Source organism: Nipponia nippon, unplaced genomic scaffold (assembly GCF_047370975.1).
Source record: "Nipponia nippon isolate SJK-2023a ecotype South Korea unplaced genomic scaffold, ASM4737097v1 scaffold_11, whole genome shotgun sequence".
Classification (NCBI taxonomy): domain Eukaryota; kingdom Metazoa; phylum Chordata; class Aves; order Pelecaniformes; family Threskiornithidae; genus Nipponia; species Nipponia nippon.
Window position 1 is genome coordinate 6,353,828 of NW_028262302.1, and position 16,796 is coordinate 6,370,623.

The window sequence follows — 16,796 nt, forward strand, 5'->3', positions numbered from 1 at the left end:
TGCCTCCTTTCCAAGGAGACAAATGGCTTGGTCCTTCTGCCACCCCTCCCTGCCACTGAGGAGCAGCAGTGAACAAGGGCTAGTAAGACAGACCCACCTCAAGGGGCTTGCCAGGGTTAATCCGTGGGTGGTTCTGATGTGCTCCAAGTGCCACGTAGGACTCGTGAGCTGTGCAAGTGTTCTAGCTCAGCTCTTTGCCGCTCCCCCTCCTTGGTTTGTTTTTTTTTTTTCTCCCCCTTTAATAGCGAGGAAGCCCTTCAATTGGATGGGCAGCAGAGCCAGCCCAGGGCTCAGGAGGAACAATGACCAAAGAACAGACTGCAGCTTGGAAACCAAAACCTCCCCAGGGGCTGCTGCTGCTAAAAGGAGATTAGAGAGAATTCCTAGGCCAATTGGCATCTGGATTTCCCCCCACTCCCCTGTTGTAGCCACTAAATTTCTGGCCTATCGGCATGGTAGTGTAGTCATTTATTTGCTCCCTTCTTGGGCAGGCGGCGGGGAAGCATGGGCACAGAGAGCTGTACAGGGCATAGTAATACAGTAGTGCTGCAGGACCGATCAGAGCTGCACCTTTCATCATCACACCTATGAGAGGTCAATGACCCCCAGAGAGATGAAAGGGATAAAGCTAAGTGTTGAGGAGTGCCTCTATCAGAGCACGAGTGCCCCAGCCAAAATGTCACATGGGTTGCCAGGCTCCCTCCACCCACCCACCCTTGCTAACCTCTAGCCAGCTGGTGATGGTGCAGGGAGGGTTGTTTACAGTTTATTAAGATGTTTGAGATTACATGTTACGGCAGCCTCACATGAGGTATATGGAAGCAGCCACTATTGTGAAGGGCTTGACAGAAGAGCTGAATTCTGAGCTGACCATGGAGAGCCCTGGACACAAGCGATTAACCAGCTAGGTGTCATTTTACACTCAGTTGCTGGGGACCAGGAATTGGGAGGGGACAGGGAGGAACCTCTGTGGTCTCTAGAACATGACTTTAAGTGGTTGTGGTTTAGAGAGTCAGCGAGGCAGCCTCTGAGTCTCATGTGGCATGCAAGCACTGGAGATTTTTACCTTTGGGAGTATCTATGGCTAAAAAAGCCCATACTTTTAAAAAAAGAGTAGATTGATTTCTTGCCTGGGCAACATCTGTGAGCTTTTTATGAGCATCTGCAATGTTCATGGTAAATTCGAAGGAGGGGTGTGTTATCTACCTGTGTGTATAAGTCTGTACTGGCAGATCATGTATATTCAAATGGACACAGGACATTTGTCAGCTGTGGGAACTGCACTGCCTTGGTTATTTAAACGGCATTGTTGGAAGTGTTTTATGTTTGAGGGGAGCTTTATATGAATCTATCCAAAGCAGATGCCAGAGGTGATGTACATGTCTGAAGGCCTAGGGCAGGACAGGGCACATATACACCAGGCACAGTTTGAGGGTACCAAGGAATTTCCAATCTGAGGCTCCCTGGCTGACCTAAATTCTGTCTGTTCCTTTGAAGAGACATTTTGGAAAGGGGAAAGATTTGAGAGTGGCCGAGTATGCCACAGCAGAAGCAGTTTAAGAACAGCAAACCATCTAACCCTCCAACAAACAACTTGCTTGTGAAAAAAAGAGCATCTCCCCTCAAAGTATTTATTTTTTACAATGCTTTTGAGATTACTATTTTTTAAGTCTTGGCAGGTGAGGCCTGGGCCACGTTCATCGTGCAGAACAGATGCAGAACACCCCAAAGCACCTCACAAACCACAACAGACAAGAAGTCCTCAGGGTGTATCAGCTCACGAATGAATGGGCCCAATATTCAGGTACCCACAGATATTGCTCCTGTCCTGACCCACAAACCACCTCTCAGAAACTCCAGGAAGGGAAAAGAGCTGAATGGAGACATCAGTCCCTCTGAAAATGGACTCAGCATGCTCTTTCCTTGTATTTGCCCACCCTCAGCAGGCTGGCTGGGAGCCTTGCAGTTTGCATTTAGAAACCAATAGCCAGGATCTGCCAACTGAACTTAAAGGTTTGGCAGACATAGAGTTTCAGTTGCACGACTCCTGGATCACAGCTCTGAGGAACAAAAGTCTAAGTATATCTCTGAGCATTTGTTCTCTCAGCAGCTTCCCTTCTTGGTGCATTTTCTTTCTCTAAAGAAAATTTCAAGGTTTCCTCTTACAGAGGAAACCTTTAATTCTTCAGGCCAGTGGGGAGGGCTGAGGCCCTAGGATAGCTAAAGCTAGAATAGAAAACATCACCCCATTTCCATTCCCCCTTTCACCTGCTCTTTCTCATTCCCTCGCTTTCCCAGCTCAACCACCCAGCATTCAAATACACAGCAGTTCCTCCAGCCTGTCCTTCTCTTCCGCACCAACTGTCCAGCCATTTTGGAGAGTGTGGCCTTCGTATCACCAGAGTAACTCCCAGAAGGAACACGACACTGCCAACAAGACCAAGAAATGTTCCAGAAGAGATCCGCAAGGGCTGCCAGACCCTAAGCCGCAGGGTTTGGCACTCGGCCCTCAGCATACATAGTCTCTGACCCCCAGTTCCTTTTTTGTTAGCCTGGGAGCGGGAGAGTGGGTGCTGACAGTTTCTCTCTTGGCTTTGGGCGGGCCAGGGTGCCTTTCAGCTGCACTTGCAGGATTTCACCACCATGTTGGAGAGCTGCTCCACTTTGGGGGTCCTCCCGACATAGTACAAGATAGTGAGTGGCTCCAGGTCCTGGGGGACACAGCAGGGCGAAGCGGATGCCTCAGGGTTCAGCGTGTTGTATAAGCCCAGCACCTGCAGAAACAAAGTAAATGTGGTGACAATGTCAGGAATACATTCAACTTGGCTGAGGACAGGAAGGGACTGCAAAGCCAACAGGTCTCTAGGTGTTTGGACTATGCTCATCAGAGGGTATTTCCCTGAGGTGAGTAATACTCCCCTGTCACTTCCTGATCATGGCCTGCTTCTAAAGGGTCTCACCTGCCCCAGCCTGACTCTTAAGACTTTTTTTTTTTAATTGCAGTAGCCTTGCTCTGTGGCTGATGCCTAAGAGTTGAAGGGGTGCAAGTAGTTGTCTCCTTTCATCTCTAATTTGGTATGCTGGATAGTGTCACAATTTTTGCTTTTAACAAGGCTGGGTGTAACCAGGCTGGGGCCGAGTTGTCTTGGTTTCCATTAAAGAAACCAGAAGAAAGAACATCTTTGCTGCTTATTTCAACCAGCATCTCTAGATAGCACTGGATGGATGCCAATCCTCTTGAGCATCCACCGTTCCCTCCCAGCTTTGAACTGTCGGATGCTTCCTCCCTCCACTCCACCCTCCAAGTCATTACACTATAATGCTGGAGCCAGGAGAGTGTCCTGTGGGACCCCACTGGATTCCTCCTCCGAGCTGGCCCCAGCCCACAGATGACTGTACGCTTCAGCCATGTAACCGCTACAGAACAGTTGCCACGTTTCTTGCCAGAGGTGGCCACTTCTCAGTGGTAAGCAATTTCTTGAGTTGTGGGGCCAAAACATGATCTCACCTGCACTACTGTGGTCTCATTAGCTCTTGTCTGGTATAAACGACAGGATCTGGCACATTGTCTTTTAACTACTTTACAGTAAGTCTTTGGGGATGAGAGGTGCTAAGGAAACATCCTGTTGTATCATCCAGATCCATGTAATCACAGTCATTCTGGTAGAAGCTCTCTGGGGTACTGAGCAAAGTACCCCTGGCTGTACCACAGAGGTACCGCATGCCCTGGGGCCGCTCTACTCGACAGAGACAGTAGGTTAAACAGACTGGTAAGAAATCTTCTTTTCACCATGTTTTTCCTAGGTGGTGCTGGCAAGCTGTCAGCAGCTATATTGTTCTAAAGTTTTCTCGGATCACTCAGCTGACCTCAATGCTTGATCGTTTCCTTTCTTGCTCAAGAAAAGAATGTTAGGAACCATTCTGAAATCTCCTTTCTCTCACACTGATTCAGTCCAGTTATCTCCTAGAGAGCTTCTCGGGACAACCAGATGGTGAAGCTACATGCCCATGACCCTTTCAAAGCTGTTCATTCCCTTGCCTTGTCTTGCGCTTAATGCCCAGCATCTGTTCACTCCTTCATTCCCATAGATTGACTGTTCCCGCTGATATTAGTCCTTGAGCTTCAGTGAGCCTTGCTGCTGTGCAGACTCTCAAGCTGCCAAGAAAATGTTAGCATCTTTTCTGCAATATCATCTTTACCTAGTTATCTACTCTTCAGCCAAATCTGCTTTTTCCAGTAACTTTTTTAGTGAAACCTGAAGCTAAGTTGTTAGTGAGCTGTTGCATTGTCTGGATTGCCGCCTTTTCTGTGGATGGAAGCACAGGGTTTTCCTCTGGCTTTTCTTGCTTCAGCAATGGACTGCCTGCTCCTTAGTCTGTCTTCTCCCCTTGGTACTTCTCCTGTGCCTGTGCTTTTCTGTTGCTTTTATTTTTTTCCACTCCAGACAGTAACGAAGCTCAGATGGTATTTTTCCCAAAGCCTGTCTGCTGTACTCATGTTAAGCAGATGTTATGCGCAAGTTACCTAAAGACATTTGCTTTCTGCCAGTTTTTACTCATGAATCTCACTGCCTAGTAGGTTCCTCCCTGCCATAGGTCAAGTGGGATTTATACAGGTGGAAAGGATGCCTGTGCAGAAAGGAGAGCTTACTGCATGGCTGTGTTCACTTCTGGACATGGACACAGATTTCCCTTCACTTCTGGGCTACAGCTGCCTCTGTGGTAGCAGACAGCAGCTGCGTGCCACAGCACAACAGTTTTGCATGACAACCTGGCACAGAGCGTAGAAAAATCCTCTGTCCAGTGCAAACTGCAAGAGAAATTTAGGCAGAAGATAATTACCAGAGTTGACATTTGATGTGAACAATTCAGTTAATACTCTGGCCATTACCAAATAAGTACCCTAAAACCATCAGTCCTGCTGTTTCACATCTTATCCAAGACACAGCATCCTTCTCCTCCTCAACATTTGGCTGGAAGCATGGACTCAGTATTGACTCCAAAGGAAGCACATTTTCCCTGCTGAACCACCTAGACTTTTTTCTGCAGTCTCCTTGGACAGTTTTTACAAGTACTGATCTGAACTGCTTTTGCTGCTTTGAAGAGACCAGGTACAATCAAGACTTAGGGAGGAAGGGGGAGTCACAGCCACCAATAATACGCTGGATGTACCGTGCTGTGAGTGGTGTCTGCGCTGCGGAGGTATGGACAAGGCCCCGAACAAAAGTTAGCAAAGTAGCCCTTAGGCTCATGGACCCATTTCCAGCCCAGGTCCTGTCGGAAGTCGATGTACAGAGGACGCACACAGCAGTTCTCCTCCAGGTTCCTGAAACACAGTATCAAAACACAGTGAATCTAAAGGGGGGCCTTGTATGCGAGTGCGTGATGCAGCTTCCTGAGCAGAAGGACTAGTACCAGCAGTTCCTAGCGGGACATGGTGTCTGCCTGTGCCAAGTGCAGAGGAGCATCAGAGGCAAGCAGTGGCGGGCAGCTCAGCAGCCTGGCACTGCTCGTGCCTGCCGGCAGGCGGCTTGGCTGCTGGCCCAGGGACGCGGCACCCCGCTCACCCACAGCAGCACCCGGCTGCTCTCCAGCACCTGGAGCTAGCAGGGGTCTGCCACAGTTCCCTGCCCAGGCTGTGCTCCAGGAAGCCACTTGCAAGTCTCCCTCTAGCCATCAGCTCAGCCAAAAGCACACAGTGACTCTGTTGACCTGGCCAGCATCCCCTTCTTGGGCACCACGAGGAGCAGCTGGCTGAGCTGTACTCTTCATGTGGCCTCTCTGGCACCGCAGTGACCCACAACCCCCTTGGAGGGCTCTGCCTTTCCTGGTGGCATGGAGTCTCGCCAGGTTTGCCCACCTCAGGCATGGCACCTGGTCGCTCCAGGCAGGATTCTCACTTACCGGAAACAGTAGTTGGTATCCAGGGCCCGTTTCTTTCTTTGGCCTCCCAACGCTGGGCTCTCCAGCCGATGTGGGGGTAACATCATCAAGATGAGGTGGGGATTATGCAAGTCCTTCTGCTTCTTCAGGCGCCCCAAGTCCCCACGGCCGTAGTCATCCTCACTGTCAATGCCTTCAGAGAAAAACAGGATCCACAAAGAAGTATTCAGTGTGGAAGTGTAGGACACAACAAGACTTTTCAGTGCATTTAACACTCTCATGCCTGCCCCTGAACCAGGGTGAAAAGGATTCAGGCACCACGTCCACTTACTCTGGGACTTCTTCCCTGACAGGGACCCCTTTACTCCTGGTGAATCTGACTGCTGCAGGCCTGAAATAGAGGCTTACGGGCCACCTGTTTTACCATTTGCAAACTGCTGGTGGGGCCATTAATCCATCCCACTCACTCCTGGCTTCAGTCCCAGGACAGGCAGGAAGATGAATGGTTTAAAGATGTCAGATCATTGGCACTCTGCAGAACAGCCTCAGAAATGGAGCCTGTGGGGGCCAGTGGCTGCAGCCCAGGGCTGCAAGCCAGGAGGTTCCTAGTTCTTAGGCCAGCCAAGCCACTGACTCTCTGGGCCACCTCACACACGATGCCTGATTTCCTTGTGTTTCAGTCACCCTAACTGGAAAGCGGAGCCTCCGTGGAAATCCGAGAAGGCATCAAGCTGAACTTCCCAGACAGACACTGAAATACAAAATTATTCCTTTCTGAAGACACTCGTGCAAACCCACCCAGCCTGCACTTCCTTTCTCCCTTTTCTAACCTACGTACAAAGTGGATATACCCATATAATCAATGTGCAAACCCAGATGTACATGCTTTAAGACAAATGTTATGCAACATAAAATGCTCAAATATGCAAAGCAAGACCTTGCTTTTTCTTTAGATACTCCAGGCTTTCCCTTCCCCAACAGCTTCCCCTAACGCAGCTCTTTATCACCTTTGAACTTGATCTCCAAGACCTCGTGCAAATTCTCCAAGATGTCTCCGTTGGGCTGAAAAGTATGGCAAGGACAGTGTATACTAATTTCCAGGCCAAGGTTGGACTCTGCAAAGAAGGAGATGACTCTGTGAGAAACAGTCTTCCTCAGCTGGGACAGCTCCCGGTGCAAGGAAGTTTCACTGAGAACATGTACTTTGGTAACTCCTAGACTGTGGGTCAGTCTCAAAGTCAGGGATGCTATCAGAGTTGGGGAACAGAAGCTGCCTTGGAAAGGAGAATGGGAAGCAGGATCTTGCAGCTTCACCTGTGCCAATAGCCTTGCTCATGCTAAAGGGAGCTTTCTGGGCAGGTGAGAAGGGTGCTCCTGGTTACGGTTTTTACGCTATTCAGCATCCAAACGTATTCGTGAGCTTCAAGGAGCTCCACTGGAAAACAAGGATTTTGAAGAGCTGGTTTGCAGTGTCTGTATTAAATCAGTTTTGCCATCCTCAGTACCTGTCTATTATCTGGCTTCTGGTTAGTCTCTGGAGGAGAGATCTGAAAATGAGCGAGTTGGATATAGACAAGTAATTTCACTGGAAGCATTTTTCTCAGCAGCTGCAACCTCCTGTTTTGTTGAACTGCTAGCGGTCTAAGTCACACAGACTTTCCAGAGGCAAGTCTATTTTCATAATAACTTCCTGGACCAGTCGTGCTGTGTGGGCCTGACTAAGAGAACATAAGCCTCTTATGAAAGCTCCTTTTTAATGTTGTGTCATGAATTAAAACATCTGGCTCCCCAGGGCATTGACAAGGTGCCTAGCACCTTTTTTCCTAAGCACTCTGTGATGTCTTGTCAGCTAGTGTGCCTGCTCAGAGCTCGCTGCAGTTCCAGCCCTGAACTCCAGCCATCAGGACACAACTTAGATCGCTTGAAAAAGGAGGAGCCTACAAGCTCACAGCTTACCCTTCCAGGGAGCGGCTGCTCGCCAGTACCTGCATTCCAATTTTCAGTGGCACCTAGCTTCTATCTGTGAGGCCAACCCAGCTGTGAGTCACGGTGCCTATGCTCCAGCTGTGAATGGGGTCAGTGTTCTTGCTGGGAGCTGCCCCATAACTATCTGTTGGGCTGCCCAGTGGTGGCAGAGGTATGTTCTCTGCAGTGCTAAAGCCTCCATCTGTCTAGGTGTGTCAGCCTCTGGTATTTCCTCACCTTTATACCTGCCAAGCTGTAAACAGCTGAAGAAACCAGGATCCTTGCTGGTTTTTCCCTACTAGATTTGCTCTAGTCCACGTGAAAATTAAACCAGAGCAATCCTCATTTTCTATGTGTTACAGATTATAGTTTAGACAAGCAGAGGGGACCCCTGCTTAGACTTGAAGAACTAAAAGAAGTTCCAGCATCTCTCAGTGAAAACAATTTCTTCCTCCAGAGGATGAATCCTCATTCTGACTCAGCCCACAGAGCTACACAGTGGGGACTCCAGGACAGAGCTAAGAATCTAGCCAACGTCACGCACTGAGGTAGCTCTCTGGGGGAAGGCTTGTTCTCAGACTGAAAGAAGCTGTCCTCTATGTGAGCCAAGTTCCTGCTAAAAGCGGAGCAGAGAGATACTCCTGTCAACATTGATCCACATTTCTATGGATGCCTTGACACCCCGTCCAGCTAAGACCCCTACCTCTGTGCAGAAGCCACTCACGCACAGTCTCGGTGACATCGAAGGACAGCCACTCAGGGGAGCCCCGTGTCTGCACATTCCTGCCACTGAGGTAGCGCTGCTTTGCTATGTGCTCATCCGGCTGAAGGATCTGCGTCAGAAGGAGTGGTAGAGAGAATCAGCCAGTGCCGCGCATAAGGAAGAGATAACCTTGGGTCTTTTTTCTTCCACAGTTCACCAAAAACTAATTCATAAGGTTGGTCTTGGCAAGCGAGACACCAGGCATACCCTGGCGCAGGTGAGAAGGACGTGCTTCTCAACCAACTTGAACTCCAGAGATCTACACAATGCTTAGTTCTGTGTCCTAAGCAGCCCACCTCTCTCAATTCATCCTTGTTTCAGGGCACGTATCCAGAGGCAGAAGCACACAGCAACTGATCTAATCGGTGGTTTTGTTTCTGTATACACCTGTGGGATGTGGGACTGGATTTCAGAGTAGAACCAGCAGTGGGCAATAGAGCATCTTGCGACAGGTCCCTTGCCCAGCAAGCCTATTGAGTCCTACACTGTGGCATTTTCATGTGTCCTACACTCTTCAACTTCTATCAAAACACAGCAGGGCTGATCAGGTTTGGAGACCTCTCCCCCTGCTCTGACATCTCTTCCTGCTTCCAGACAGCCAGCCACAGCCTGTGCAAGGTGTTCCTTCCTGCAGGACCCCAGCTTCATTCCACAGAGCACTGAACCTATGGAGAAGCTCTGGGATTGCCTCCTTGTCAGTTGTGTCACCTGGTAGAGAATTGCTCTGACCTTTGAAGCTGAATTCCAGGAAGTCCTCAAGAGCCACCAGCCACAGGGCAATTTTAGCAGCACTCTTACTGCAACGTGGACAGACACCAGTCTGTGGGAATGTCCCACCTGGATGCTAAAAGTGTACCATTAGCTGGGTGGTCCAGCCCAGCCTAAGACCACGTCCAAGCCTGAACCAGACCTTATTCTGCCAGGGGAGTCAAACCAAACTCCAGATAAGTACCTGAATTAATGGTGCCATGAACTGTGCCCCTCAGGAGCTGCTGCTGAAGGGAACATTGAAAGCAAGCGTTATTTTTCCAGTAAATCAGTGACAAGACAGAGCGCTCCACCCATTGGATTAGCACCAACTGTACTGCGACAGTCAAAGGAACAGAACTGCCAAGGGACCTAGGCATGGGACAGAAGGGTCAGGGCTGCTCCACTGGTGAGGGGCTCCCCTTCCAACCCCCTTCTGAGTGCAGCAAAGAGCTGCAGTGGGCACCAGCCCAGGGTGCCCAGAGCAGCCAGCCAATGTGAGCGGGGAAGGGACAGCACCACGCCGTAAAAGGAAAGAAAGGTGACTGTATCACTGCGTATGCTGGAAGAACCCTGGAGTACAGCATGGGATTTTGTCTCTCTCTCTTTTGTGGCCCTGCACATATCAACCGAGTCAACCATTAAGAAGCCAAGCTATTCTGGGCTCAGGCACAGGGGAAGGTGAGAAGGATACTCACCTGGAAAAGCTCAATGCGCTGCTCGCTGCGTTTGGAGCTCAGGTTGGGCACACGCAGCACCCGAAACTCGGCCCGGAATAAGTTGGTACTGTTCTTCTCTGCCGAGGACACATTAAAGCGGAACACGTTGGAGGTGACACCTTTTGGACAAATGCCCAACTCATCTAGGAGAAAGAAAGATGGAAAGACAGAACCACAGGTCAGAGGGGCGGGATCGCAAATAAATATTGTTTGAGAAAGAGCTTTCCAGCAGAAGCCTGTCATTCAAACATCTTGCCACCTGTGAAGCATGGCTGTCTAGCTAGAGATAACACAGGATGAATTCACTCAAATTTGCTCTACATTGCAACATTTTGCAAAATCTTTCCACTACTGCCACCATTATTTCAATGCTACAAGCCAGAGAATCAACCACGGATATCAACCATGATATTTTTAATATTATCTCTTCTAATCCTGCTCATCAAATGTTGCTGATGCTCATCAGTCTGCTGCATCCAAAATGACAACCCCAGCCAAGGCAGCGGGGCAGCCTCATTTGCAGCTAGTGGGGCCCATTTCCAATAGTGATGATGGTGTGAATCTGCTCATACTGCTGACATGAAGCCACGTAGGAGGTGATCCCATTGCCGTTGAATCTTAGTTTTACAAACCTTGACGTTGTCTCCTAGAATGAAAGCCAGCCAAGTGTCCACAAAGCATGAGGTGTGGAAGACTTTTTGGGGCAGTGACTATTCAGTGTGTACTGAAAGAACTGGGTTTTACCATCAGTTCTCACTCGTGACCCAGAGAAGGAATTCATTAATAGTACTAGATACAGAGTTCTCCAGGGACAGAGTAATAGTGCTGAGAGGCCTGCGGAGATCAGACATATGGGCAGGAAATAACACAGCAATTCTCTGCCTCGATGTGTACCTGTAGAGCAAAAAATCCATTTCACAGATGCCCCAAAAGAGAGTAGGTAAAAGCTATGAGGTCCAAAACAGTGCCCTCAAGAGAAAACAAGCCTTTCTTCATTGGGACCACTTTGGTCCCATGGAAAAGTCTTTGTAGTTGCTGTTGTTCCTCTCCTATTGACCTCTGTTAGCCTTCAAGGCTCTAGCTTCATTAAGGCTTCCTGCAGACAAGCCGCAGCAGCTGCTGCTCCATGCACACATGCAGGTTTGTTTGCAGCCCTACAGAGCCTCTCATATGACTTCTGACTGTTGTCCAGTGCAACACGGGGCTCTCATGTCAGCTGATATTTAAGTTGGTTTTAAATAAAAAAAGAAACAGAAAGAAAAACTATTGCCCGTTCCCAGCCACAGTTCCAGCCTGTGACAAACAGGCTAGAAGCCCTAGTTGAAGCAAGCTTCAAATTAGATTCCTGGAGTTGGCCCATCTCCACAACACCACTACTATCCCCCCAGAGAAACAGCTTCTGAAGATGGGCTAGTGTGAAACGGCACCTGAGCACAGAGGTTCACCTCCCATGCCAAATTCTGCTTTGAGCAACCCTGATGCACTTCCAGAGTCATCTCCATGAAGATGAAGGTCTTCCTCTTGTGCTACACCCAGATTCAGCAAGAAGGAGCCTGCCAGTTTACAAGTATGTGTTCTTAGGGTGCTGGAGTTCTATTCAATAAGCTAATGACCAGATGCTCACATTGGGCTTTCATTGGAGGGTTTTTTCTGTCATTTGTACTACTGAATGGAACAGCTTTCCCATACAGAAAAGTCTCTGGCTGCTATTGAAGAGCTGGATGTTTGGTAATCCCAGACCAGACCCCACTGCAGCCACGAGCTGCTATGCTCAGCCCAAAAACCCTGCAGTGCAGAGAGTACACTGAGCCACACGAGGACACCCACGGTGGGGACTCCAGCACTGTGACCAGTTCTAGGTTTTATGCCACAAGAAAAGCACAGCAGAAAACCCAAGCTCTGATCTCATTAAATGCCCAAAAGCATCTTCCTGGCTGAAGTCTAACACCGATAACTGTTCTGTGTCCTACACCTAGGCAGATACTGTGTTTTAATAACCCCTCAAGCTGTTTTGCACCCCTAGCCCTATTAGTAGTGCTGTTAACAGCCTGCCCTTCCATTTCAGACCTGACTGCCTGTCCACGAGGGGGATCCCAGTAATCATCAGAAATGCCTGTCTAGATCAGACCAGTGGTCAGTCTAGATCTGACAATCTATTTAGAGACCGCAGATCTGGCCCTACAGCACAGTGCAGATGAGAGACAAAATAATTTATTGTTTATCATCTCCTTAAGATTTTTCGCTAAGTTAGGCAGCCATGCTGGTAAGAGATTACTGTATCTGCTGTATTTTGCCTGCTGTCCTCACATTGCCTTCTACCTACTTACTTCACCAGCAAGGTGCTGGTGTCTTGGGAGGCGTTCCTAGTGGAAATAGTAATAGCTATCTTCCTTTCCCTAAGAAGGTTCATGTTCCCCTCGTACCCTGGGAACAAGCCCTCTGTGATGGGGAGACGGAGCTGCATTCTGTGTTTCACGCTGAACACTGTGAGGTTGGAGCCTGCTTCTCACAGCAGGGCGTCCAGGATACAGGTCTCACTCCCAGGAAGCTGACTGCTTTGGGGCAAAGCACTTTTTGCAAGAGGTCACAGGCAAAGGAGACAAGGTGATTTTTCAGGGAACTTGGTCCAGTCCCAGCTCAGGTGTGCTAATCACACTGGAATCTGGTCGTGCCAACCTACCAGCACGGAACAAAGCCTGGAGGCAATATTCCTGCAAGCTCTTCCAGTCCACAATACTCGGAGGCTGTAACCAAGCATGGAGACAGGGAATCTGTGACACCCTGTGCACTCATGCCAGTGTATGTCTGACATGACATGATGTATCCTCACGATCAGACCCTGCTATTGCTGTGGAGCCCAGAGAGCCCAGAGCTGTTGGCTGCACAACCCATGAGACCAGTAGCCTCTTAGCACGGACAATGTGATACAGGGAGCAGGTTCTTTTGGGAGCTTCCCTCTTCCTACCAGTGCTCTCAGCGAGGTGCAGGTTCTCCATGCGCTGCTGATCCTACACAGCTGCTGTTCTGGCAAGCCCCAAGAAGGCTGATGGCTGTGCGGTTGGAGTTTGATGTCAAGGAAAGGCAGGCTGTCTGTAAGCAGGTATTGCCTCACTCCATATTATACCATTGGTACTTCAAAGTGTTTCATGCCAAAGCTGCATAACTTCGGAAAAAAAAAATTATCCTTCTGGAACTCTGCAGGCGGCAGGTTTGGAGGGAAGAGATGCTTGGCCCCAGCGACCCGTGACTTTTTGCCTTGTCTCTCAAGCTGGCTTGGACAATGGCATCTGTTTTTCTTCAGGAAGATAAGCAAAGCCATTTGCAGGACCATTGCAGATGCTCTCTGAGCTTGAATCTAACCAAGTCAGTACTTAAGGGAGTCTGAACCCCCATGAGTTTTAGGAAATCCCTGAAATGAATGGCTGGTCAAAAGTGAGTTATTCTCTGAAAGAAAGTCCCTTATAACGCAGGCAATGTGCCTGAGAGGCACAGCAGAAAGACTACTCCGTGAGTCACCAGACAGCTCAGAGTAGGGATGGGGAATCTGGTCCTGAATATCCTCCCTTCCTAGAAGGATGCGGCTCTCCCCGCTGCTATTTTTGCTCCTCACCTCTCCTCGCTTTTGGGCCTTAATTCTTTGAGAAGGATGAGTTGTCTGAGCCAATGAGCCACTTGACTAATAGTTTGGAGCTAGAATAGTTCGTGTGCATGGGAGTGTGCGTGCGCCCGCATTTCAGACTTGTCTGTATCATCCTCGCGGTTCCCTGAATGGAGCAGTCCTCCCCTTCCCCCCCGGAGGAGACTGGCTTTGGCTCAGAGCATGCTCTGAGATCACCACCTGGCACAGCGACAGAGTCATGGGAAAGTTGAATATCAGCCATTGCTGAAGACACGGGGCCAAATTCAACCATGGTGTAAGCGACGAAACTCCCCAGGTTTCAAAAAGGAGTGCGTCTCTTGACACCACGGCCTGTCCGGAGCCAGTCTCTCCCAGCGTGACCCAGTTCCAAAGTTCCCTCTTTCTCTGGGTGGTGGCATCTACACTGCCCACTCCCAGCAATTCAGTCTCAGCACTACTTGGTCTTTTGCACCCGCTGCTCAGCACCTTGCCCCAGTGTCCTATGGGGACATGGGACAGGTTCATTCATTTCCATAGGAATTTTCCCCAACCCACAGTCCCTCCTCACTGCTCCTTCTCGTGCACCACATCTTCATTCCTCTTTCCCCTCTACTTTATCCAAATCTACTCCTCTGACTTCATTTCCCGCTGTTGTGCTTTCCCAGTTTCCTTCCCCAAAACACACCGGTTCATAGTGTGGCTGTACTATTTTGCACAGACACTTGGTTTCCCCATATATTTTTAGAATTTCACAAATGACACTTCAGTAGGTCAAAAATGTTGAAATATGGGTAAGCTGCTGTACCCTGTGCACTTTCTGTTCCTCGAGTCTTGGTGTCTCTGGAGCTAAGAGCTAATCATATAACCATATGGAGTGCAGTCTGCTAGAGATTAAGTGAAATTTGTTGCATTACCACATTGTAGCTCTTATTCCAGCTCATCATATGTCAAGATTAACATAAACCTGGCAAGAGTAACTGCATTCTGAGGCTGCCTGCAGCAAGTCACAGCTCCTCCCCAGAACTGCTGGCGTTCAAATCGTGTCCCCAAGACTGCACTACATCACAGGAGGACACCCTGGATGGTGGTATGACTGCATGCCCACCAACATCTTCCAGTCCTCAGCACAGACCGAAAGGATTGCTTGTGCCTACATGTGCTCAGCATCTGCAATCTGCTCGGGGTTCATGCCTGCTCCGTCTCTGTCTTTGCATCTGCATCTGCTCAGCTTCTGCACCTGAATCTGTTTAGTGTCCGCATCTGGGCCTGCTCTTTATCCTGCTCCGCACCTGCTCAACATCTGTCATGTTTCCTCAATGCCTATGTTCCCTTGGGTGTCCCCTTCGCATCACTTCTGCTTTGCACCTGCTCGGCATCCCTGTTATCTTCTACTTGCTCTCTGAACCCTCACGCTATCCGAGTAACACCCTCGACAGCGTCCTCCAGGCAGCAGTCTCTTCAGCAAGCGCCTCTCCACCTTCTCTACAGCCAGTGCGGGTGCTGCACACACCAAACAGGTTGCCTCGATCTCTGCGGCAGCCGCTGGAGCTTCAGCAGGGGGGGTCCGTCCGCCTGCTCGTCACCCAGACACCAGACCCGCGCCGTCCCCCAGCCCGCTGCGCAGCGCTCGCCCCCAGACACAAGCTGCCTGCTCTCCCGCTGCCTTCCCGCCGCCCCCCCGATGCCAGGGCCCCGGCCCCGGGCTCGGCTCGCTGCTCCCGGCTGGGGCCTGGGCCGCCGCTGCTCCCGGAGCCCGCAACCCACCGCCACCGCCGCCGCCGCCGCCAGCGCCCACCTCCTCCACCTGCGGCGGGGCCGCTCGCCGCCGAGCCCCGCGCCGTCCCGCCGGTGCTCCGAGCGCTCGCCGCCCCCCGCCCCGGCCCCGCTCGTCCCCGCACCCGACCGCGCAGGCAGGCGGAGACGCGCCCCCCGCCGCGGCGGCCCCCTCCCGCCTCCGCGCTCCCGCCCCGCCGGGAAAGCGGCCCCTCCCGCGGGCGCCCGGGGCCCCTCGGCCCCGGCCGGCCGCCCCTCCTCCGCGGCCGGGGTCCCGGGCAGCCCGCCCCGCGGGCGCGGCACCCCGGCCGGCGCGGGGGGGAGCCCAGCACTTACTGTGCTCGGGGAGGCCCTGGATCATGTCAAATTTATGGATCTCTTTGGCATAGTATTCGGACTCGGTGTTGTCCTGAGAGCAGCTCTCCTCCTTCTCCTCCTCCATCTCCTCCAGCAGCTCCCGGGTGCTGTTATAGAGGGCCAGGATCTGGTAGGGCACATGGGCCGGCCCCACGGTCTCCGGGGGGCTGGTGAGCCGCAGCTTGCTCAGGATCTGCCCCCGGATGGCTTCCACCCTCTTCTTCTTGATGTGGTCCAGGTCCAAGGTGGTGCAGGAGGACAGCGAGAGGCTCACGGTGGCGAAGCTCAGCAGGGAGAGCAGCACCAGAGCCCTTTGCACGTACATCTTCATGTGCGAGGGGGCGGCGGCGGGGGCCCCCGGGAGAGACCCCCGGGCGGCGGCGGGCGGGCGCGGGGGACCGGGCGGTGTGCTGGCGGCAGCCTCCCCAGATCCCGCAGGCTGAGGCTTGGCGAGGAGGTGCATGAACTCACTGCGCCGTGCGCCACTCAGGACTTCCAGGAAGAGCTGGCAGCGCTCCGCAAGGAGAAGCGGCAGGCGCCGTGCCTCGCCGCGCCGGGCTCCTTCCCCATGCGCCGCCCCGCGTCCCGCGGAGCCGGGGGCGCCCCGCCGCGCCGCGCCGCCGCACGTGTCAGCGGCCCGCGCCGCCCCGCCGGCGCGGGGGGAGCGCGGCGCCCGCCCCTCTCCCTGCACCATTCATGCCCCCGCCGGGCCCCGCGCCCTACATCGCCCGGTGCCCGAGCCCCGGCGGCCGGGAGCGCGGCACCGCGGCGCTCCCCGCCCAGCCGAGAGCCGCGCCGCCCGCTATCCCCGCGGGCTCCGCTGGCCGCCGTGCCCCGGCCGGCCGGCCGACCGCCGCGCCGCACCGCACCGCACCGCACCGCACCGCACCGCACCGCGCCGCGCCGCGCCGCGCCGGCCCTCCCGCGCACACTGCCTCTCCCTCGGCCTCGCCGCTGAAATTTTATACCT

At 52.0% G+C, this 16,796-nt stretch overlaps 1 protein-coding gene across 1 annotated transcript; it reads right to left on the reverse strand.

Moving 5' to 3' along the window:
* Positions 1-1,617: 1,617 nt before the first annotated feature.
* TGFB3 (transforming growth factor beta 3) lies at positions 1,618-16,535 on the reverse strand. The gene is made up of 7 exons (XM_009474483.2): positions 15,806-16,535; positions 10,057-10,220; positions 8,552-8,681; positions 6,891-6,998; positions 5,905-6,076; positions 5,173-5,326; positions 1,618-2,774 (listed from the first exon to the last, which is right to left on the reverse strand). The coding sequence occupies exons 1-7, from the start codon at positions 16,518-16,520 to the stop codon at positions 2,616-2,618; spliced, it is 1,602 nt and encodes a 533-aa protein (XP_009472758.2). The 5' UTR covers positions 16,521-16,535; the 3' UTR covers positions 1,618-2,615.
* Between the last annotated feature and the right edge of the window lie 261 nt (positions 16,536-16,796).

Excerpts from the sequence above, each read along its gene's own strand:
- TGFB3 (XM_009474483.2), bottom strand. The coding sequence starts at position 16,520 with ATGGTGCAGGGAGAGGGGCGGGCGCCGCGCTCCCCCCGCGCCGGCGGG. Across the intron at positions 6,999-8,551 it reads TGAGTGGCTTCTGCACAGAG|AGTCCAACCTTGGCCTGGAA; the intron begins GTAGGGGTCTTA and ends CCTTCTTTGCAG. Across the intron at positions 6,077-6,890 it reads CTTGGAGATCAAGTTCAAAG|GCATTGACAGTGAGGATGAC; the intron begins GTGATAAAGAGC and ends TTTTCTCTGAAG.